The sequence below is a fragment of the Thalassophryne amazonica genome, chromosome 13 (genome assembly GCF_902500255.1).
Source record: "Thalassophryne amazonica chromosome 13, fThaAma1.1, whole genome shotgun sequence".
Classification (NCBI taxonomy): domain Eukaryota; kingdom Metazoa; phylum Chordata; class Actinopteri; order Batrachoidiformes; family Batrachoididae; genus Thalassophryne; species Thalassophryne amazonica.
Genome location: NC_047115.1, coordinates 90,958,438 through 90,982,193, shown reverse-complemented (window position 1 = coordinate 90,982,193; position 23,756 = coordinate 90,958,438). Strand labels below are relative to the sequence as shown.

Sequence of the window (23,756 nt, the reverse complement as noted above, 5' to 3'; positions counted from 1 at the left end):
CTGCACTGGCCACACAGCCACACAGCATGATGGAACCACCTCCAAACTTTACTGTAGGTAGCAAGTGTTTTTCTTGGAATGCTGTGTTCTTTTTCAGCCATGCATACCGCCCCTTGTTATGTCCAAATAACTCAATTTTAGTTTCATCAGTCGATAGCACCTTATTCCAAAATAAAGCTGGCTTGTCCAAATGTGCTTTAGCATACCTCAAGTGACTCTGTTTGTGGCATGTATGTAGAAAAGGCTTCCTCTGCATTACTCTCCCATACAACATCTCTTTGTGCAAAGTGCGCTGTATAGTTGAACGATGCACAGAGACACTATCTGCAGCAAGATCATGTTGTAGGTCTCTGGAGGAGGTCTGTGGGTTGACTATGACTGTTCTCACATCTTTCGCTTCGGCTTATCTTTTTCTTGGCCTGCCACTTTGGGCCTTAACTAGTACTGTGCCTGTGGTCTTCCATTTCCTCACTATGTTTCTCATAGTGGAAACTGACAGCTGAAATCTCTAAGATAGCTTTTTGTATCCTTCCCCTAAACCATGATGTTGAACAATCTCTGTTTTCAGGTCATTTGAGAGTTGTTTAGAGGCTCCCATGTTGCCACTCATTAGAAGAGATGCAAAGAGAAACATTTGCAAATGGCCACCTTAAATACCCTTTGTCATGATTGGATTCACCTGTGTAAGGGTCAGTGAGCTTACCAAACCAATTTAGTGTTCCAATAATTAGTGCTAAATGTATTCAAATCAATAAAATGACAAGGGTGCCTAAATTTATGCACCTGCCTAATTTTGTTTAAATAATTATTGCACACTTTCTGTAAATACAAGAAACTTCATTTCACTTCTCAAATAGTGTGTTCATCTGTTATATAATATATTTAACTGAAATTTCTGGTCCAGGCAACCAATGATTTATGAAGGAAAATCATGAAAATCATCAAGAGTGCCCAAACTTTTGCATACAACTGTATATCAGAAATGCGATTCTGCAAGTACTGCAATTTTATATTACAATATAGTGTGTGGTATTTAATTGCTATTTTGTAATACTACACCATGAGGAAAAGTTAAATAACATCATTGCACATCATATGTTTTTTAGGAGAACCATGTTGCATATTTGATATTTAAATGATTATTTGATGTAAACTGTGCATCAATGTATCATTACCTTCAGACTTGGCTGTGTGAAAAATGGTAAAAATAGTTTATTAGGATTCTGCAGCATCTCCGTTACATCAAGCAAAGAAGTCTTGCTTTGTTGGATTAATATTTTCAGGCTCAAAGTGCAACTTGAACATTGTTTTGTGCCTCTGCCAGTGAAGCAAGCCATTAATAGAAATCAGAGAGCTACTCCGAGCAGATCAGTCAACCAAGAGACCGTGCCACGGCAGCTCCGACTCCGCACTTCGTTCCACCTCATGACTGGCTCGCAAACTGTTGGCACATCTCAACCTCTAAATATACAAGACTCACCCTAGTCTCATTTTTTAAGTACATATTCATTACTGCTCAAATTGATCGAAGGGGAAATTTTGCCACGTAACACTCAGAGTTTGTCTCCAATTCAATGCACCCTCTGCTGAATGAAAGCAGTATGGCATGTCCACCTCCTTTCAGTCAGCAATTAAATTTGAATTCTGGTGACTCTGGACTTTAATCATCGATTATCATATCGTAAAAGTAAATGTCAATATATTGTTAGTGGCCGAGGATCCGCAATCTGCAGTGTTTGCACCTGAGACAAAACAAACTAGAACCACACGATAGTAAATCAGCGTAAAAAGCTCAAATTATTAAAACATGAAGAAACATAACAGAGTACTTTTGCAGAATACAAAAAGTAAATGTGAATTTTGTATGTGGGTTGACACTGAAAGCTACCGCACATCATGTTCACACAGATTAAATGTGATAAACTGTCTTATAAAAACCCTGATTTTAAATTCTGTTTCGTCATATTTGTTGTGAAAGTGTAGGAACACAGACCCACAACAGGGGGCGCTAAATGAATGGACAATGGATAAGCCAAACAGTAACAATTTAATGTTGTGAAATGCACAACGGAATACAGACAAACACAGTTTTGGTACCACAGACAATTAAATGTTGAGTGAAGTGTGGGCAGGCTTGAGGATAGGAGATGTCCGTCTAGAACCGAGCCGGATATCACACAGCCTTCACCGCCAACGGATCTGAAGAACACCGGAGCCGCCAAGTCCTGGAGCCCCAGGTGGCCACCGTCTCCAGCTGTCAGACCAGGTACTGCTGGCAGAGAACAAAAACAGTTTAGATGAGTGTGAGTTCGCACACTCAGTAATTCCACCGTCTGTGTTCTTTTGGGAGGGAGCACCTCCACCTCCAATCACACACTCGTGCAGCTCCTGTCTAACCACTTATCTGGTTGGAGTGTGAAGTGAAGCCGTCGCTGATCACACCAAACGCCAACTCCCCAGATAAGGCAACACCACAGGAAAACGGCTGCAAAAAGAGTTCAGACTGTAGCTGATTTCTCGGCGGGGAGGTGGAGTTGCAGTCCGGCCTTTGTAGTGATGGTGATGAGTGACAGCTGGTGCTGATAAGTGACAGCTGTCACTCCCAGCCCTCCGACGCCCTCTCGTGCTTGGAGCCCGCACTCCAAGCAGGGCACCATCTGGTGGTGGTGGGCCAGCAGTACCTCCTCTTCAGCGGCCCACACAACAATATTAGTTGAAACAAAGATGAAAAATGCAACACATTTGACTGTTTGGACGACCAAAACAATCCCACTCTCTCTGCTGCCATAAACGTCTTTGGCAGACTTAAGAACAAAGTGATCTGTGAGCAGACAGACACGGCCTGTAGGGGACACAAAGTGCGTTTCAAAAAGGATATTGGAAGAGTCGTTGGCCTCCATCATGCCGTACTTCAGACAGGCTTCGATGAAGAGGGCGGCGCGATCAAAGTGCCTCATACTGCCCAGAGAGATGGAGGGATGAAGAGAGAGAGAGAGAGAGAGAGAGAGAGAGAAAGAGAGAGAGAGAGAGAGAGAGGTCAGAAAGGCGTGCCATCACCGCAGCCTACGTGTGTCATCCTAAGACACACATCAAACCTGTTGCTCTGATGCCAAACACCAACAGCAGATGCAGCAGCAGATCAGGACTTCAAGGACACGCAGTCACGTCAGAAAGAGAGGAGAAAGAAGTTGAGCAGAGAAAAGGAAGGGAAAGGTCAAGAATAAAGTACATTTTATGACTTAAAGACAGTGGTTCTGGTACTCTTTATTGAAGACACAATCCATCTACAACCCCTGGCAAAAATTATGGAATCACCGGCCTCTGAGGATGTTCATTCAGTTGTTTAATTTTGTAGAAAAAAAGCAGATCACAGACATGACACAAAACTAAAGTCATTTCAAATGACAACTTTCTGGCTTTAAGAAACACTATAAGAAATCAGGAAAAAAATTGTAGCAGTCAGTAAGGGTTACTTTTTTAGACCAAGCAGAGGGAAAAAAATATGGAATCACTCAATTCTGAGGAAAAAATTATGGAATCATGAATAACAAAAGAACGCTCCAACACATCACTAGTATTTTGTTGCACCACCTCTGGCTTTTATAACAGCTTGCAGTCTCTGAGGCATGGACTTAATGAGTGACAAACAGTCCTCTTCATCAATCTGGCTCCAACTTTCTCTGGTTGCTGTTGCCAGATCAGCTTTGCAGGTTGGAGCCTTGTCATGGACCATTTTCTTCAACTTCCACCAAAGATTTTCAATTGGATTAAGATCCGGACTATTTGCAGGCCATGACATTGACCCTATGTGTCTTTTTGCAAGGAATGTTTTCACAGTTTCTGCTCTATGGCAAGATGCATTATCATCTTGAAAAATGATTTCATCATCCCCAAACATCCTTTCAATTGATGGGATAAGAAAAGTGTCCAAAATATCAACGTAAACTTGTGCATTTATTGATGATGTAATGACAGCCATCTCCCCAGTGCCTTTACCTGACATGCAGCCCCATATCATCAATGACTGTGGAAATTTACATGTTCTCTTCAGGCAGTCATCTTTATAAATCTCATTGGAACGGCACCAAACAAAAGTTCCAGCATCATCACCTTGCCCAATGCAGATTCGAGATTCATCACTGAATATGACTTTCATCCAGTCATTCACAGTCCACGATTGCTTTTCCTTAGCCCATTGTAACCTTGTTTTTTTCTGTTTAGGTGTTAATGATGGCTTTCGTTTAGCTTTTCTGTATGTAAATCCCATTTCCTTTAGGCGGTTTCTTACAGTTCGGTCACAGATGTTGACTCCAGTTTCCTCCCATTCGTTCCTCATTTGTTTTGTTGTGCATTTTTGATTTTTGAGACATATTGCTTTAAGTTTTCTGTCTTGACGCTTTGATGTCTTCCTTGGACTACCAGTATGTTTGCCTTTAACAACCTTCCCATGTTGTTTGTATTTGGTCCAGAGTTTAGACACAGCTGACTGTGAACAACCAACATCTTTTGCAACATTGCGTGATAATTTACCCTCTTTTAAGAGTTTGATAATCCTCTTCTTTGTTTCAATTGACATCTCTCATGTTGGAGCCATGATTCATGTCAGTCCACTTGGTGCAACAGCTCTCCAAGGTGTGATCACTCCTTTTTAGATGCAGACTAACGAGCAGATCTGATTTGATGCAGGTGTTAGTTTTTGGGGATGAAAATTTACAGGGTGATTCCATAATTTATTCCTCAGAATTGAGTGAGTCCATACTTTTTTCCCTCTGCTTGGTCTAAAAAAGTAACCGTTACTGACTGCCACATTTTTTTTTCTTGATTTCTTATAGTGTTTCTTAAAGCCAGAAAGTTGCCATTTGAAATGACTTTAGTTTTGTGTCATGTCTGTGATCTGCTTTTTTTCTACAAAATTAAACAACTGAATGAACATCCTCCGATGCCAGTGATTCCATAATTATTGCCAGGGGTTGTAGTTGGAACTGATGAGTGATTTTACTTTACAAATATGGTGCATCCGGAAAGTATTCACAGCATTTCACTATCCACATTTTTTATGTTATAACCTTATTCCAAAATGGAGTAAATTCAATACTCCAAAGGGCCAGCACATATTTTAATTTTTGAAATATAGCTATACATTATTGAAAAATCTTGTTGATATTTTACACTACTTCTGTGACCTAACTACTTTCGGCCTGTCCAGTATTCACACCCTTTGCTGATGAACCTTTAGGAGCAATTCCAAACCTTTCCGGTTCCACACCTTTGGCACTTGAGACCAACTCCATAACATGCACTTGTTGTTTAAATGTTTGTAATTTAATTTTTTATCATCTTTTTATTGGCCTTTTGTTTGTGTTTGTGTAAATGTGTAACTGTGCTTTGTAATTGCTGCTGTCTATCTTGGCCAGGACTCTCTTGTAAAAGAGGTTCTTAATCTCAATGTGATTTTTCCTGGTTAAATATAGGTGAAATAAAAAATAAATGTCTTCTTGAATATAATGCCACAAGCTTGGTGCACCTATCTTTGGGCAGTTGTGTCCATTCCTCTTTGCAGCACCTCCTAAGCTCCATCAGGTTGGATGGGGAGCGTCAGTGCACAGCCATTTTCAGATCTCTCCAGATATGTTCAATCGGATTCAGGTCTGGGCTCTGGCTGGGCCACTCAAGGACATTCACAGAGTTGTCCTGAAGCCACTCCTTTGGTATCTTGGCTGTGTGTTTAGGGTCATTGTCCCACTGAAAGATGAACTGTCGCAACAGTCTGAGGTCAAGAGCGCTCTGGAGCAGGTTTTCATCCAGGATGTCTTTGCACATTTCTGCATTCATCTTTCCCTCAATCCTGACTAGTCTCCCAGTTCCTGCTACTGAAAAAACATCTCCACAGCATGATGCTGCTGATGTATATTTACTCAAGAATTGAAAAATTTCAAAAACATATCTTCAGATTTTGAGCCACATTATGTCTTTACACAATGTTCTAGACAAATATATGCCAAAAGAAAGTTGAGACTGTTTTGTTTTGTAAATATTTTGATATGCAAGACATGGGCATTATACTATCTGTACCTAACCTTAAAAGGGAAATTACTGAAGATACGGTAAAATTAATAAAATGCCCTTGGACCCCAGAGGCTTAAACAGAAAAAGTACTTCCCTTCTTCTGTCCACCCATGTGCATATGGGTCTAAAACTGAGGTGTAGTGAGGTGCAGTATAAAAAAAATGCTATTATGATGCAGCAGAAAGTGATTGCACTTTTGACCACCAAAAACCCATCTAGAGTTGGAGTGCAGAGTTTGTCTGCTATACTGTAAATACGGTGCAATACACGCAAACACGCCTTACAAAGGCAGGTTCACAATACACCTACCCCCCAAGCATGTTTATGTGCAGCGACTGTAAGAAACAGTGCACATCAACACTGGGCCTATTCAGCCATTACTGCTTCTACAATCCCATCCGGGAATCAACCAAGAGACCATCTTCCTCGCCACTAAGGGATTACTATGACAACCCCCCTGCATGTACTCACAACAAAACTGAACTGAAAACAATTAAAATAATAATAAACATTCATGGAGAAATACAAATTTCACCTCTCTGCTTCACCTCAGGGAGCTTTGGTGGCTGCTCTCCACTTGTGCAGCTTCAAGTATGACACTCAGAGCCACAAACTCACCATTTGAATATGCTGTCTAAATACCAATCTGCCAGGTTCCAGCACACTTAAAGGCAATGACAGGTGACACTCCAATTGGTTTATATCATGTTGTACCTCAAACACACCCATGGCTAATTAAGTACAACCCCTAACATGCTTTGCGCCGGGTTCTTTGTACTCTGATACTGCGCCACGTAAATACCAATGTGGAGTTGACACACTCCAACTACACTTGCACCTAGTGCTTCAGACTGTGTTCCACAGATGATCAGGGCACGACCATTAGTGTTAAATCAGAAGGACCTCTCGTGGTAAGATAAGGCCATCAGTGAACATGGCCTTGGCTGAGCAACACTAACAAGAACATGACTTTGAGTGTGTGTCATGTTTTATCAGCACAGACAAAATTCCAATTTGAGAATGAAAATCCAGTCTGTAAACCAGACACAGTCAGCAGTATTACAGTGTAAAATTATTCTTTTCTTTTTGTCACTTCAGATTGATGCAATTAACCATTTTCACTGTTTTTTTTTTTTTTTTTAAAGAGCTTGTGTCTTGAAACTGGGCACCAGAGTGCTATGTCACTATCCGTCTGGCAGCCGGGTTTTATCTTTATTGATATTATTAAAATGGAGGAGTTAATAAATTCTCAGAGCATTCAGCTCTAAAAAGTAGCAAGGTCAAGATGGTAGTATGCTGTGCAGCTCGTAGCTTTACCTTCTAGTCATTTCTGCCACTGGGCTCTTTGAAGATGACAGAAAAACTGATCACACTGAACTCCACAAAGTGTGGACAACCTGGGAGAGCCGTCACATTTTATGGGGTTGAGGGGAGACGGCAAGATTGATGTCTGTGGCCAGTAATCATCTGTAACGTCATCAATTTTAATATTGAGGCAGTTGGCTGAAAATCTATGAAAGCACATCACAAAGGATCACAGGATGACAGAATGATTCTCACTTTCCAGTAACTACATTAAATATTGACATTATGTGCCTTGTAGACAGCCACATTCATCCAGACTTCAGATGTTCCTGTTTCCATTTTCTTCCAAATATTATTAACCCTGATGAAACTGGTTTTATACTGGGCAAACAGTTTTTTTTTTTTTTTTTTTTTACAATATGTGGCATCTAATTAACTAACGTAGTGTATACACCTCATTCAGAACAGTCAGAAGTCGTGATATCCTTAGATGCTGAGAAAGCAATCGACCGTGCTGAATGGCAATACCTTTTTGCTGTCTTGAAAAAGTTTGCATTTGGGCCCTCTTTTTTTTTTATCATGGATTAGAATCCTACATAGTTCCCCAACAGTTGCAGTACGGACAAACGTTACGGTCTCTGACTACTTCCAACTCTATAGAGGCTGCAGGCAAGGTTGTAGCTTCTCCCCTTATTTCTTTGACTTGGTGATTGAGCCACTCGCAACAGCTCTTAGAGCAGAGGGCAATATTAAAGGTATCACTCAGGTAAATCCCATAAGGTGTCACTTTATGCTGACGACCTTTTGTTATATATATCTCACCCAACAGAGTCTATACTGAAATTATTACATACTCTGGATAATTTTGGTCATCTCTCAGGATATAAGTTAAACTATTCAAAGAGCTTGCTTTTTCCAATTAATGATATGGATTCTATTTTTCCATTCAAACTGGAAAAAAAAAATGAGTTTACATATTTAGGGCTCAAATTTACTCGCTCAATAGGAGGTTTGTACAATAATAACTTTAAGACATTACTAGACAGGACAACTCAAGATTTTAAGAAGTGTGCAGCACTGCCAATTTCTTTAGTAAGCCGAATCAACGTTGTAAAGATGACAGTTTTACCCCGATTTCTCTATCTTTTTTAGATGAACCCAGGATTCATACCAAAGGCAACATTTCAACAGTTAGATAGGTTAATTGCGTTGCTTATTTGGAACAATTCAAACACCAGAATGAAGAAAACATATTTAGAGGTGCCTAAAGAGTCAGGGGGTCACGGACTGCCAAGCTTTATTTTCTATTAGTGGGCTGCAAACATTGTAAAACTTTGGCATTGGGTATATACATATAAAAAACAGGGCATTATTATGCAATCCACTACCTATACTCATCTCCCCACTGCCAGAAAGTATCAATATAGAAATAATAAATCCAGTGGTTAAAGAGTCACTAAAAATTTGGCTTCAGTTCAGGAGACATTTTGGATTAAAACAGACCAGTTGGTTTTTTGCAGTGGCAAATAATCCCTTCTTCCTCACATCTGTGTTGGATAATGCGTTTTAACATTGGCATGAAAAGGGATTGACTTTTTTTAGTGACTTGTTTACAAATGACACATTCTCCTCATTCTAGACACTCAGGAAAGACCACTCATTTTTTTAGATATCTTCAAATACGTAGTTTTACTAAAAAAAGTGTTCTCCTCGTGTCCTTACCTGCCACCTAAAAGCTAATTAGACAGCATTTTAGAGCTCGGCCCCTTTGAGAAGAAACTGGTTTCTGTGATATACACTTTGATAAGGCGTTTAAATCAGATATCCTGGGTGGGATAAAACTAAAACTGCATGGGAGAGTGATTTGGTGGTGGTGCTCTCAAAGGAACCATGGAGGGACGGCCTTTCTCGTGTACACACCTCTTCATTGTGTGTACGCCACGGATTAATTCAATTTAACATACTTCATCGTCTCCACTACTCAAAGGACAAACTCGCCACAAACTCTGCCTGCCCGAGGTGCGGTAACAGTCCATCTTCAGTGGGACATATGTTTGGGCCTGTCCCTTTCTAAATAGTTACTGGGGTAGTATTTTTGATGTATTCTCTCATATGTGTAAAAAGACTGTAGCTCCTGATTTCCACACAGCCATTTTTGGCATAGCCCCCTCAAATTGTAAGATTACAAACTTACACGTGAATGTTTTGGCATTTGCTTTGTTACTTGCTCACAGATTGATTCTTTTTAACTGGAAGGCAAAGAAACCTCATCATTTCTACAGTGGTTGAAGGAGGTGCTTTCCTTTCTGCCTCTGGAAAAGCTCAGATACAAGACAAGCAAAAGAAGCAAGAACATTTCTACAACCTGGAGTACTTTTATAGACTCCACTGAAGGTTCCTCCTTACAATAAGTACTCTGCTAATTTGGTGGTAATTGCTCTTTTTATTTCTAATGATCTATGTGGGAACAATACTGTTTTATTAAAAAAACAAAAACAAACATATTAATGGTAAGAAGACTGTCCAGTCTTGTGTTTTTTTTCTAAGCCTCTTGGGGGGGATAATTGCATTGGTATTGTCTGTTGTGTGCGAGTTGTTATGTTACGTATGTTCATTTAAAGCACGAAGAGAAAAATAAAGTCTTAAAAAAAGAAGCACATCAGTGAAACTGAGTTTTTCTTAATTTAACACAAACACTAAATTTCACGGTTTCACTTTTCCAATTTAAGATCCAGTCCCTTTCAAGGTGGTGATTTTTAAACAAGCTGCTGTCTGTGTTCAGGTTGGTGGTGGCAGCACCAGGCTCACGTACATGTGGAGCATCTCTCCGACTTTGTTAAAGCAGCCCAGGGACAGCAGCACCAGGATGGCTTTGGACTTCTGGTTGACCTGCGGGGAGCACAGGTGTTCCGCCCAGCGCTTCAGCACATCCGAGCTCTCTGTTGGGTTCAGACGCACCTGGAAAGACAGACGCACATGGGTGAAACGTGACAATCATTCAAACTCTAACTGCTTCAAAGCTGCAAAGTGTTGAGCAGCTAAAAGCACACCATCTGACTTTTTAGCTTCACAGTGACCAGGATTCTTTGTGATGCGCTTCATCACTGAAGTCCACAAACTCGATATGTATAAATGGGTAAAGTTTTGATAAATGTGGGTTTTTTGTGTATTCACAGTGCACAGGAAATGTAAAAACACCATTAAGGGCCCCTTCACACATAGTACGAATGTGGTCGAACTGCGCATGAAGCAGGAATCGTATGCAATACGTGTAAAATCGTAGCTGCCTCCAACGCCTCATACACACCTGTTGCTACAACTAATTGTGCACACCAGCGGCTGAAAGAGAGTGTGCGCTGTGCAAGCCCATCGAACCCTCTTGCGGCAGATGTCGGCCAAATTCCAGCTGACACACACAAACATCTAACATCGCTCGCTTGGCACGTAGAAAATGTGTGGCCATTTGCACTATTAGCTCGACAACAGTCAGCAGATGATCACTGTCCAGCTGGATGTGAATTTTGTCTAAGTGCCCCCTCGAGTGTGGCTTTGCAAACAGACACAGTGACATGTTGGTGTGTGCGCTGAACTGACAGGGGTGTGTCTGCACACAGGAGCGACTGTGGAGATCTGTGGATCTGGATGTCATGGCTGGAGAACACGTACTGTGTTTGGACGGACATGGACAAACAACTGTCCACTGTGACGCGCGTGTCTGCTCTCTGAACATGCATAAAAACACACATCACTGTTGCAATGGGCTGCAGTGAGTGCACGCACGGTGCGCACATTGACAGGCTACCCCAGGTGAAACGGACCATCAGATCATAACTCGCAGCGGGTGATCTGAATATCACGTCACCCACATGGGCTCTGTTCACATGACGCAGGGTCTGTCCTGAAGCGTGCTATCCACAAGACACACGTGTCGGGCAGGACATGCGTGCAGGGTCAACTGGACACGCCGCCAACAGATGTGGACATGATAGGAGCACTCTGCTTCATCATTCACGTCATTTCATGACTGTACGTCTGTGACCATGGATCATCTACAGAGGAACAGATGGTTCATACATGTACTGCCTGCTTGATAAGAGGGCTTCAATAAAATGTGGTGTTTTTATATGGTGTGTGGTTTTATTTTATTTTTAAATACGTCAATGTCCTTCTTACAGTACAGTTTGGGACTCCGGCAAGGGCGGTCGCATCTCCTCCTCTCCTGCTGTTTGTCTCTATCTCTGCCTTAACCTCCAAAGTCCCAACTTCACCAGATTGAGAATTCTTCAAACTACATTTGGAATAATCATGGAACTGATCAGATGGTTTTTCAATGCTATTGACACCATCTTTTCAACAAGGAAATCAGAGTTCGGGGACCCTGCATGCCCAGGAGGAACCTATCCCGTGGACTACGTTCTCGATGCCTGGAAGAATTGGCGTGTAGCATGCTTGGTGCCACTCTCTGTGGAAGACGTCAAGGATTTATTCTTATTTGTCATTGTGGTAGTAGGGCTTCTGCTGCTAGGATTAGGTGCCACCCTGATGTACCGGAAAACTGGCAAAACGGCTGCCACCAAAACCACAATCCCACATCATGATTACCGAGGTTAGCAAGGCTGTACAATCTCAGACTGCATTAACGTTTGAACTTAAACGCAAGATGGAAACCATCTCGGAGCAGATGGCTGCCCCACAAAGGAATTGATGTTGGACACCAGAGAATATTCACACAGTTGGATATGGACAATTAAGAGAAGCTGTATTGGAGTTCTGTGTTTCTCTGCCTAAACCCAAAACACGGCAGCCTTATCAGCTACCGAAGATCAAAATGCCCTGCTTGTTTTCCTCCAGAAAGATTTCAACAGCCCTGGTAACGCACATGGCTCTCTCTTCATCTGCCCTCCCCCACACTCTGTGGTCGTCGACAAGGCCACTTCAGACTCTATGCATACAAGGACAGAGACTGATATGAACCCACCTGCACACATGGCCGCATGCTCCCCCACCCCCACCTCCCATTGTGTTTCTGTCCCCACCCCTGCCTCTGCACTTGCCACTCCTTGCCCCTCGGGAGGCCGCACGGCACAGATGCAGCAGGTCCCACTCCCTGCCCAAGCTCAGCTGCACAGCATGGCTGCTGCGGCCACCCACACTCACATTGCCTCAATTCAGATCACGGAATGTTTCAAAGTTTAGCGTACATTAACAATCAAATGTATCTGTGCGGTTGTTTTAATTCTGATGTGTGCCATTAATTACGCTCAACTAGTAATAACTGTGGATTAATTGCTGTATTTTTGTGTGATGTAATTGGATGTGAAGAATATTTCGTTGCACTTGTAATGACAATAAATCATCTTCATTCATCATTCATTCTTGATCTCAGGCATTTTTCCGCACCTTTTACAGGACAGCAAGAGTAGCTCAGTGGTAAACCTTCTGGCTGGCAATCAGGACTTTTGGAAAGTACAGGTTCAAATCCCGTGTGTGGGTGGGTGTGTGTGGTACTTAAAACACTATATTATCTAAAACAGTGAATCTAAACAAACCAGATGATGTATTTGAAGTGCAATGAAGGGGTGAAGAAGGACAGACAACATTTTTAAGTTTGTGTCTGCAGGACTTGAGATGTCATAATTTCTAGATATAAAAAAAAATACAAAATGAAAATTGCCTTATTTTCTGATGTATAAGTCACATCTGTTGAAAATAGCCTCTTGAAGAGGAAAAACCCATATAGAAGTTGCATCAGAGTACAAGTCATTTTTTTTCTGTATTATCAGCTCTTTAATTTGGGATTTTTGTGCACTTTTGAAGTGGACTTATTATTACTGGCATTTATTCTTATATTGTTGGTGTTTATTTTGTTTAGTGCTTTGATTCCTGTGAAAGTCTGATCAATCAACTCAACTTTTTTCTTATATAGCGCCAAATCACAACAAACAGTTGCCCCAAGGCGCTCCATATTGTAAGGCAAGGCCATACAATAATTATGAAAAACCCCAACGGTCAAAACGACCCCCTATGAGCAAGCACTTGGCCACAGTGGGAAGGAAAAACTCCCTTTTAACAGGAAGAAACCTCCAGCAGAACCAGGCTCAGGGAGGGGCAGTCTTCTGCTGAGACTGGTTGGGGCTGAGGGAAAAAACCAGGAAAAAGACATGCCGTGAAGGGGGGCAGAGATCGATCACTAATGATTAAATGCAGAGTGATGCATACGGAGCAAAAAGAGAAAGAAACAGTGCATCATGGGAACCCCCCCACAATCTACGTCTAAAGCAGCATAACCAAGGGATGGTCCAGGGTCACCCGATCCAGCCCTAACTATAAGCCTTAGCGAAAAGGAAAGTTTTAAGCCTAATCTTAAAAGTAGAGAGGGTATCTGTCTCCCTGATCTGAATTGGGAGCTGGTTCCACAGGAGAGGAGCCTGAAAGCTGAAGGCTCTGCCTCCCATTCTACTCTTACAAACCCTAGGAACTACAAGTAAGCCCGCAGTCTGAGAGCGAAGCGCTCTAATGGGGTAATATGGTACTACGAGGTCCCTAAGATAAGATGGGACCTGATTATTCAAAACCTTATAAGTAAGAAGAAGAATTTTAAATTCTATTCTAGAATTAACAGGAAGCCAATGAAGAGAGGCCAACACGGGTGAGATATGCTCTCTCCTGCTAGTCCCCGTCAGTACTCTAGCTGCAGCATTCTGAACCAACTGAAGGCTTTTTAGGGAACTTTTAGGACAACCTGATAATAATGAATTACAATAGTCCAGCCTAGAGGAAATAAATGCATGAATTAGTTTTTCAGCATCACTCTGAGACAAGACCTTTCTGATTTTAGAGATATTGCGTAAATGCAAAAAGGCAGTCCTACATATTTGTTTAATATGCGCTTTGAATGACATATCCTGATCAAAAATGACTCCAAGATTTCTCACAGTATTACTAGAGATCAGGGAAATGCCATCCAGAGTAACGATCTGGTTAGACACCATGCTTCTAAGATTTGTGGGGCCAAGTACAATAACTTCAGTTTTAGCTGAGTTTAAAAGCAGGAAATTAGAGGTCATCCATGTCTTTATGTCTGTAAGACAATCCTGCAGTTTAGCTAATTGGTGTGTATCCTCTGGCTTCATGGATAGATAAAGCTGGGTATCATCTGCGTAACAATGAAAATTTAAGCAATACCATCTAATAATACTGCCTAAGGGAAGCATGTATAAAGTGAATAAAATTGGGCCTAGCACAGAACCTTGTGGAACTCCATAATTAACTTTAGTCTGTGAAGAAGATTCCCCATTTACATGAACAAACTGTAATCTATTAGACAAATATGATTCAAACCACCGCAGCGCAGTGCCTTTAATACCTATGACATGCTCTAATCTCTGTAATAAAATTTTATGGTCAACAGTATCAAAAGCAGCACTGAGGTCCAACAGAACAAGCACAGAGATAAGTCCACTGTCCGAAGCCATAAGAAGATCATTTGTAACCTTCACTAATGCTGTTTCTGTACTATGATGAATTCTAAAACCTGACTGAAACTCTTCAAATAGACCATTCCTCTGCAGGTGATCAGTTAGCTGTTTTACAACTACCCTCTCAAGAATCTTTGAGAGAAAAGGAAGGTTGGAGATTGGCCTATAATTAGCTAAGATAGCTGGGTCAAGTGATGGCTTTTTAAGCAATGGTTTAATTACTGCCACCTTAAAGGCCTGTGGTACATAACCAACTAACAAAGATAGATTGATCATATTTAAGATTGAAGCATTAAATAATGGTGGGACTTCCTTGAGCAGCCTGGCAGGAATGGGGTCTAATAAACATGTTGATGGTTTGGATGAAGTAACTAATGAAAATAACTCAGACAGAACAATCGGAGAGAAAGAGTCTAACCAAATACCGGCATCACTAAAAGCAGCCAAAGATAACGATACATCTTTGGGATGGTTATGAGTAATTTTTTCTCTAATAGTCAAAATTTTGTTAGCAAAGAAAGTCATGAAGTCATTACTAGTTAAAGTTAATGGAATACTCAGCTCAATAGAGCTCTGACTCTTTGTCAGCCTGGCTACAGTGCTGAAAAGAAACCTGGGGTTATTCTTATTTTCTTCAATTAGTGATGAGTAGAAAGATGTCCTAGCTTTACGGAGGGCTTTTTTATAGAGCAACAAACTCTTTTTCCAGGCTAAGTGAAGATCTTCTAAATTAGTGAGACGCCATTTCCTCTCCAACTTACGGGTTATCTGCTTTAAGCTACGAGTTTGTGAGTTATACCACGAAGTCAGGCACTTCTGATTTAAAGCTCTCTTTTTTAGAGGAGCTACAGCATCCAAAGTTGTCTTCAAAGAGGATGTAAAACTATTGACGAGATACTCTAACTCCCTTACAGAGTTTAGGTAGCTACGCTGCTCTGTGTTGGTATATGACATTAGAGAACATAAAGAAGGAATCATATCCTTAAACCTAGTTACAGCGCTTTCTGAAAGACTTCTAGTGTAATGAAACTTATTCCCCACTGCAGGGTAGTCCATCAGGGTAAATGTAAATGTTATTAAAAAATGATCAGACAGAAGGGAGTTTTCAGGGAATACTGTTAAGTCTTCTATTTCCATACCATAAGTCAGAACAAGATCTAAGATATGATTAAAGTGGTGGGTGGACTCATTTACTTTTTGAGCAAAGCCGATAGAGTCTAATAATAGATTAAATGCAGTGTTGAGGCTGTCATTCTCAGCATCTGTGTGGATGTTAAAATCGCCCACTATAATTATCTTATCTGAGCTAAGCACTAAGTCAGACAAAAGGTCTGAAAATTCACAGAGAAACTCACAGTAACGACCAGGTGGACGATAGATAATAACAAATAAAACTGGTTTTTGGCACTTCCAATTTGGATGGACAAGACTAAGAGACAAGCTTTCAAATGAATTAAAGCTCTGTCTAGGTTTTTGATTAATTAATAAGCTGGAATGGAAGATTGCTGCTAATCCTCCGCCACGGCCCGTGCTACGAGCATTCTGACAGTTAGTGTGACTCGGGGGTGTTGACTCATTTAAACTAACATATTCATCCTGCTGTAACCAGGTTTCTGTTAGGCAGAATAAATCAATACGTTGATCAATTATTATATCATTTACCAACAGGGACTTAGAAGAGAGAGACCTAATGTTTAATAGACCACATTTAACTGTTTTACTCTGTGGTGCAATTGAAGGTGCTATATTATTTTTTCTTTTTGAATTTTTATGCTTAAATAGATTTTTGCTGGTTATTGGTGGTCTGGGAGCAGGCACCGTCTCTACGGGGATGGGGTAATGAGGGGATGGCAGGGGGAGAGAAGCTGCAGAGAGGTGTATAAGACCACAGCTCTGCCTCCTGGTCCCAACGCTGGACAGTCACAGTTTGGAGGATCCAAGAAAATTGGCCAGATTTCTAGAAATGAGAGCTGCTCCATCTAAAGTGGGATGGATGCCGTCTCTCCTAACAAGACCAGGTTTTCCCCAGAAGCTTTGCCAATTATCAATGAAGCCCACCTCATTTTTTGGACACCACTCAGACAGCCAGCAATTCAAGGAGAACATGCGGCTAAACATGTCACTCCCGGTCTGATTGGGGAGGGGCCCAGAGAAAACAACAGAGTCCGACATTGTTTTTGCAAAGTTACACACCGATTACTGCCGACGTGAATTACAATCTTACCAAATTTACGCTTAGCCTTAGCCAGCAATTTCAAATGTCCTTCGATGTCGCCTGCTCTGGCCCCCGGAAGACAATTGACAATGGTTGCTGGTGTCGCTAACTTCACATTTCTCAAAACAGAGTCGGCAATAACCAGAGTTTGATCCTCGGCGAGTGTATCGTCGAGTGGGGAAAAACGGTTAGAGATGTGAACGGGTTGACGGTGTACACGGGGCTTCTGTTTAGGGCTACGCTTCCTCCTCACAGTCACCCAGTCAGCCTGCTTTCCCGACTGCCCGGGATCTGGCAGGGGGGAACTAACGGCGGCTAAGCTACCTTGGTCCGCACCGACTACAGGGGCCTGGCTAGCTGTAGAATTTTCCACGGTGCGGAGCCGAGTCTCCAATTCGCCCAGCCTGGCCTCCAAAGCTACGAATAAGCTGCACTTATTACAAGTACCGTTACTGCTAAAGGAGGCCGAGGAATAACTAAACATTTCACACCCAGAGCAGAAAAGTACGGGAGAGACAGGAGAAGCCGCCATGCTAAATCGGCTAAGAGCTAGTAGCTACGCAACCTAGCGGATTCCTAAAAACACACAAAGTGAATAATGTGTAAATAATTTAGAGGTGATTCAGCAGAAGGAGTGCCCCAATCAAGGCACCAAACAGGCCATGAAGCAGCACAGGCAACGCACGACAACAGCGAACGCACCACAACGGTGCTAAAATAAAATAAAAATCGACTAAACACGCTGTGGAGCAGCACAGATAACGCACGACAACAGTGCTAAAAAAAAAAAATAAATAAATAAATAAATAAATAAATAAAAACGAAAGCGTTAGCAAGCTAGTTAGCTTGCCAACGCTGTTAAAAGTTAGCTGATAAGTGCTCCGTCGCGATGTTTCGACCGTTAGAGGTCTTCCTTAGGCGTTGGAGCACAGTAAAAAAGTTAAAAAAAAAAAAAAAAAGTAAAAAGGTAAAAAAGTTAAAAAGTCTTGAAAAAGACTGTTAGTTCAAGTCCAAAGCAGCAGGTAGCAGTCTCTGTGTAAACAGTCCCAACAGAGAGCCAAAATTCTGATGCAATCTCACTCCGAAGACCAAGTCGGCAAAGTCCACGTTCCGCTTCCTCAATCCATGCTCAGAGAAATGTCTGATATAAATAGTTACTGTAATCATTATGAATAACAAACTCGTAAGTATATGGGCCTACCAAATTAGCATAAAAATCATGACTTACACTCCAGAAAATATGGTAAATTTGATAAGAAACAGTCTGAGAATTTAATGAAATTTAACTGAGTCAAAAACTTACTCTCCATAAACCACACACACTATAAACTGTTATTTGTGGTTTAAAGAAATCAAGGTATTGTTTAGGGCCCCTTCACACATAGTGCGAAGATTGGACAAAGTGCACACTTAGTGTGCATGACGCAGGAATTGTGTGCAAACCATGTAATGCTGTCCCTGCCTCCAACACCTCGTACACCTGTTGCTACAACTATTTCCGCACACAAGCGCCTGAAAGACAAAGTGTGCACTATGCAAATCCATCGCACCCTCTTGCGGCAGGTGCCAGCCAAAATCCAGGTGACACGCACAAACATCTAACACCGCTGGCATGGTACTTAGAAAATGTGTGGCCAGTCGCACTCTTGGCACGATAACAGACTGCAGACAATGACTTTCGCAGAGAAATCTGTCTAAGTCCCACACAAGTGTGGCTTTGGGGTGTGCGCTGAGATGACAGGAGGTGTGCCCTCCCACTTAAACAGCTGTGGAGATCTGGACATTCCAGCTGGACACCACGTACTGTGTTTGGACAGACATGGACAAACAACTGCCTACTGTGACGCATGTGTGTCTGTTTGCTGTTATCATGTGGACATAAATAAAAACATATATCACTGTGGCGACATGCTGCAGCAAGGGAGCGCACGCATGGCGTGCACTTGGACAGACTGCTTCCAGGTTGAAACGGACCATCAGATCAGAACACGCAACAGGCGATCTCACTGTCACGTGACCCACATGAGCTCTGTTCCACATGACGCGGTGTCCTGTGGACCGTCGTCCACAAGACACACTCGCGTGGTGGGTTGGGGACGCACCACCAGATGTGAACATGAATGAGACGAGTGAACTGCTTCTCATTCATGCCATTTCATGACTGTATGTCTGTGACCATGGGTCATCTACAGAGGAACAGATGGATCATATTTGTATTGCTCGCTTGATAAATGCGGTGTTTTTATATGGTGTGTGATTTTAATTTTTTTGTAATACTTCCATGTGCTTCCTGATATGAGGGAAATTCCCACAGCTTTCAACAAACAGCTCCGTAGCTCAGTGGTAAAGTCGTTGACTGGGAATCAGAGCTTTTGAAAGGTGCAAGTTCGAGTCCAGTGGGTGGTGTGTTTTCTTTATTCTTTTTAATTATTCCACATCAGCGGTGCGATGTGGTTCCACAGGTACCAGCTGGTTTTATTTGTTATTTCTTCCACATAAACGGCGCCATGTGCTGCACCTTGCACTGTTCCTGCTCGAAAGACACTGGTGCGTGCACGAACTCTCACACCGATGTGTGCACGAACTCTCGCACCAGGTTCGTGCACGCCTCTCTGTCGGCATGATGTTTTGTGGTGCTCTAATTTCGAACTGTTTTGCGCTGTCTCACCGTAATCGACCAGACGTTGACCAAACTTGTGAAGTGGCCCTTAGAATCTGCTGTGAATTACTGCTGTGTTTTAATGCTGTGACTTTCCCACAGAAAACTACTGAAAACTCAAACATGGGACAGTACGGATGTTTCCAGATGATGGATGCCGTCATGCACAATTACCTTAGCGAGCCAGGCAGCGCGGTTCCACTCTCCATAGGTCTGCAGGTAGCGACAAGCATCTGCTGCCTTATCAATCAAACACAACAGCTGGACTCCCTCTGACAGATGCAAAAGGAGGAGGAGATACATTGTCCACGTGTCAGTAGAAATAATGGGCCATTTTTACACACACTGAGTCCACACACCGCTCTAATGAGTTCTTGATACATTATTGTGCCTTTTCTAACTGTAGTTGGCGTCATTATGCTGTACGAGGGTCCAACTCACTCATCAGCACTGCCACTCGCTACGTTTACACAAACATTAGACACACACTGAAAGGACAAACTGATCAGTCATATCTCTGGTTCATACCTGAACTTTGCTGCAGTCTTTCTGTAGATTTCATTTTTACATATTTAATATACAGCCAGGTCCAAAAATATTTGGGAATTGACAGTTTTTGTAAGTTTGTCTCTGTACACCACCACAATGGAGCTGAAATTAAACGATCAAGATCGGCTGGTACTGAACACTTTCAGTTTTACTTCTCAGGTTTAACAAAAATATCACTAAAGATTTAGGAATATGTCATATGTATCCATACTTCCTCAATTTTCATAGCACAGAAGTGGACAAACTAAATATTAATATTATGTCAGGGGATGAATACATGAACATTTCCAAGTCACTGAATGTGTCGTGGACTTTATTTGAATCGATCATTAAGAAATACAAACAGTAAAGCACTGTGTGGCAATTCTATCCGGCGTAGGAAGATGTCAAAAACTCAGTGACTGTGCAAGGAGATGACAAGTGAAGGGAGCCACCAAGGCCACCCATCACAATACTGAAGGAGTTATAGAGTGTGACTGTGACTGGAGAAACAAATCACAGCCACTCCTGCACTCAGGGTCAAGTGGAACAGAGAAAGAACAGCCTACTGCAGATTTAGCATTCAGTACCATCTGTTTGTATTTCTTAATGACTGATGTAAATGAAGTTCAAGACATATTCAGTGAAATGTTCATATATCCATGCCCTAAATGCAAAACTGAAGATCTGGATGGAGAATAATCATTGTAACACGTTTGTCTGAAAATTGAGTAAGTATGTGTAACAGCTGTTAATTATATATATATATATATATATATATATATATATATATATATATATATATATATATATATACCGTATTTTCTGCACCACAAGGCGCACCGGATTATAAGGCGCGCCCTCAATTAGCGGGTACTTAACCCTTACAAAAGGCGCACCGGATTATAAGGCACGCCCTCAATTAGCGGGTACTTAACCCTTACAAAAGGCGCACGCTAAAACATATAGTCTACAAAAACAAAAAGGTCACGGAAGCAAAACAGTGAGTTTATTTGAATTTTTTAACAACTATGAACTACCGGTATTTAACAATATGGTACTCACATTGTTTTTTATTATGGTTCTGTCACAAATCCATCAAAGTCCTCATCTTCTGTGTCTTAATTGAACAGCTGGGCAATTTCGCCATCAAACACGCCAGGTTCCCGCTAATCATCGCTATCGTTTTTGCCTTCAGCCGAATGGTGACTGTAGAGACGCTTCTCCCGGATGTTCTTTGTTCAATGACCCATTGCTCCAGTTGGTCTTCTAGCTGTGGCCACCTCGCTTTGTTTCCGCGGAAACTCCGTTTGGTCTTTTTAACTTGGCGCAGTTCATTTTCTTGTTTCCTCTCGCAGCTGCTCTATTCCCATGAACAGCCGCGTAACTGATAGCCTGCAGTTTGAATTGTGCCTCGTAAGCATGTCTCTTCGCTGGCGCCATTTTCCGGGGTCCTTAGACAAACAAATGTTTTGCAGGATACCTGTAGTATACGTTAACTACCGGAGGAGTGGCGGAGATAAGTGTACGTACCACGGACTCACGGACACTTCTCTGATTGGTTTATCGCTGGCAGCGCACGTATTCTACGCTACCAGCGTACGTACTTTACGTATTACGTAATGTTCTCCGATTGGTTTATCGCTGCCAGGGTACGTACTCTACACTGCCAGCGTACGTACTTTACGTATTACGCCCCTGTGTCAGCGGGAAATGGTCCAATATTCCGACAGTCAAAGACAACGTCAGTCGTTTTTACAGATTTTGGAATTCAGTGTGCACATAAGGCGCACCGGATTATAGGGCGCACAGCCGATTTTTGTGAAAATTTAAGGCTTTTAGGTGCGCCTTATGGTGCGGAAAATACAGTATATATATATATATATATATATATTTATATGAGTTAGCTGTGAGTGTGTATGTCTGTCTGTCTGAATCATGACTGGCCTGTTGCTCAGCAACAGTAACCGCAGCAACCAAGTCATTATGAATTTCAATTTAATTTCAATTTATTTTCATTTATATAGCACCAAATCACAACAGAGTTGCCTCAGGCGCTTCACACAAGTAAGGTCTAACCTTACTAACCCCCAGAGGAAGCACACAGGTGAACTGGTAATTATGAAGAAACAGATGAGACAGGGAATGTCCTAATACTTATGGCCCTTCAAAAATAAATGTTCCCCTTGCCTTGTTCGCTCATTTTTCATACTGTCTAATCAAATCAATGCAACACTTCCACATCCAGAGCACAGACAAAAAGTGCTGGAACTAATGAGGTAAAAAAAAAAAAAAACTATCAAAATAACAAAAATGTTTTACATTTCCTGGCTCCACCAGTTATTTGCACGGACCCCAAAATGTACTCTGATCTTTTACAGGCCATACCCAACCTTTGGCAAGGTTTCAAAACAAAATAAAAAAGCACCCATTTGACTTCTTCAGCTGTTTACAGCATTCACACACACAGACACACACACACACTCAACTTCAACTGCTTTTGCGGTTGAAGCCCTGCCGTTGCGGGGGGCTGGAGCCTATCCCAGCAGTCTTAGGGTGTGAGGTGGGGTACACCCTGGACAGGACGCCAGTCTGTTGCAAGGCCACATATAAACAAACAAACACATTCACACCCGCATGCACACCAAGAGACAATTTAAAGTTTCCAATTCACCTAATCTGCATGTCCTTGAATGTGGGAGGAAACCGGAGCACCCGGAGAGAACCCACGCAAACACGGGGAGAACATGCAAACTCCACACAGAAAGTTCACAGGTGGGAATCGATCCCATGACCTTCTTGCTGTGAAGCAACAGTGCTACTCATTAAGCCACCATGTTGCTGCTTACAATGTTCAAATAAAAAGAAATTTGCCAATTAGCCTCCTACCTGCTAGCTTGCCATTTGCAATCATGTTGGTGGCCACCAGCTTGATGGTGGACTGGGAGGGGCCTGAGGAGGTGATGGTGGTGACCAGGCAGGCCTTGAGTGAATCGCAGTAGTAGCTGGGATTGTCAGCGCTCGTTTCCAATAGTAACTGCACAGCACGGTCCGTCTGAGAGCAAGAACAAAGAAAATGTATCAGTGAGCCATGAAGGAGAGAGACAAAGTAGGTGGGAAGCCATTCTGGGGCTCAAAGGAGACATAAAACGAAGGGGAATTTATTGTTATTATCGAGCTTTTCATCTGCCATGTCTGTGCACAGGGGATGAAGCCTGCCATTGAATGGGGTCATCAGTGGCTGCCTGCTGCAGGACAAGAGCTCCAGACTGTGATTGCAATCTGTGATTAAACGGCATCGACACTGAGATGGGCCGAGCTGACTCTGAGACGCCTGCAAGGGCAGAAGATGCACTTATCTTCCACCGTGCTCCCAGCAGACTCTGCAGCACATTTTCACCTTCTGATGCTTGAAAATGAATCTTCACCTGGTGAATATATCTCTTACTTATGACCGGGTCAGCTACATTTAATTTGAACCATTTCAAAAAGTATTCTACAACAA

General features: G+C 42.1%; 1 protein-coding gene across 1 annotated transcript in view; it reads right to left on the bottom strand.

The window, feature by feature from the left end:
• The window catches only part of LOC117523180 (WD repeat-containing protein 11-like), a 378,317-nt gene that overhangs the window by 29,615 nt on the left and 324,946 nt on the right, over nt 1-23,756 (bottom strand). The window contains 4 exon segments of the mRNA XM_034184623.1: nt 2,879-2,958; nt 10,184-10,329; nt 19,898-19,995; nt 23,141-23,306. Of these exon segments, the coding sequence (XP_034040514.1) occupies nt 2,879-2,958; nt 10,184-10,329; nt 19,898-19,995; nt 23,141-23,306 (490 nt within the window).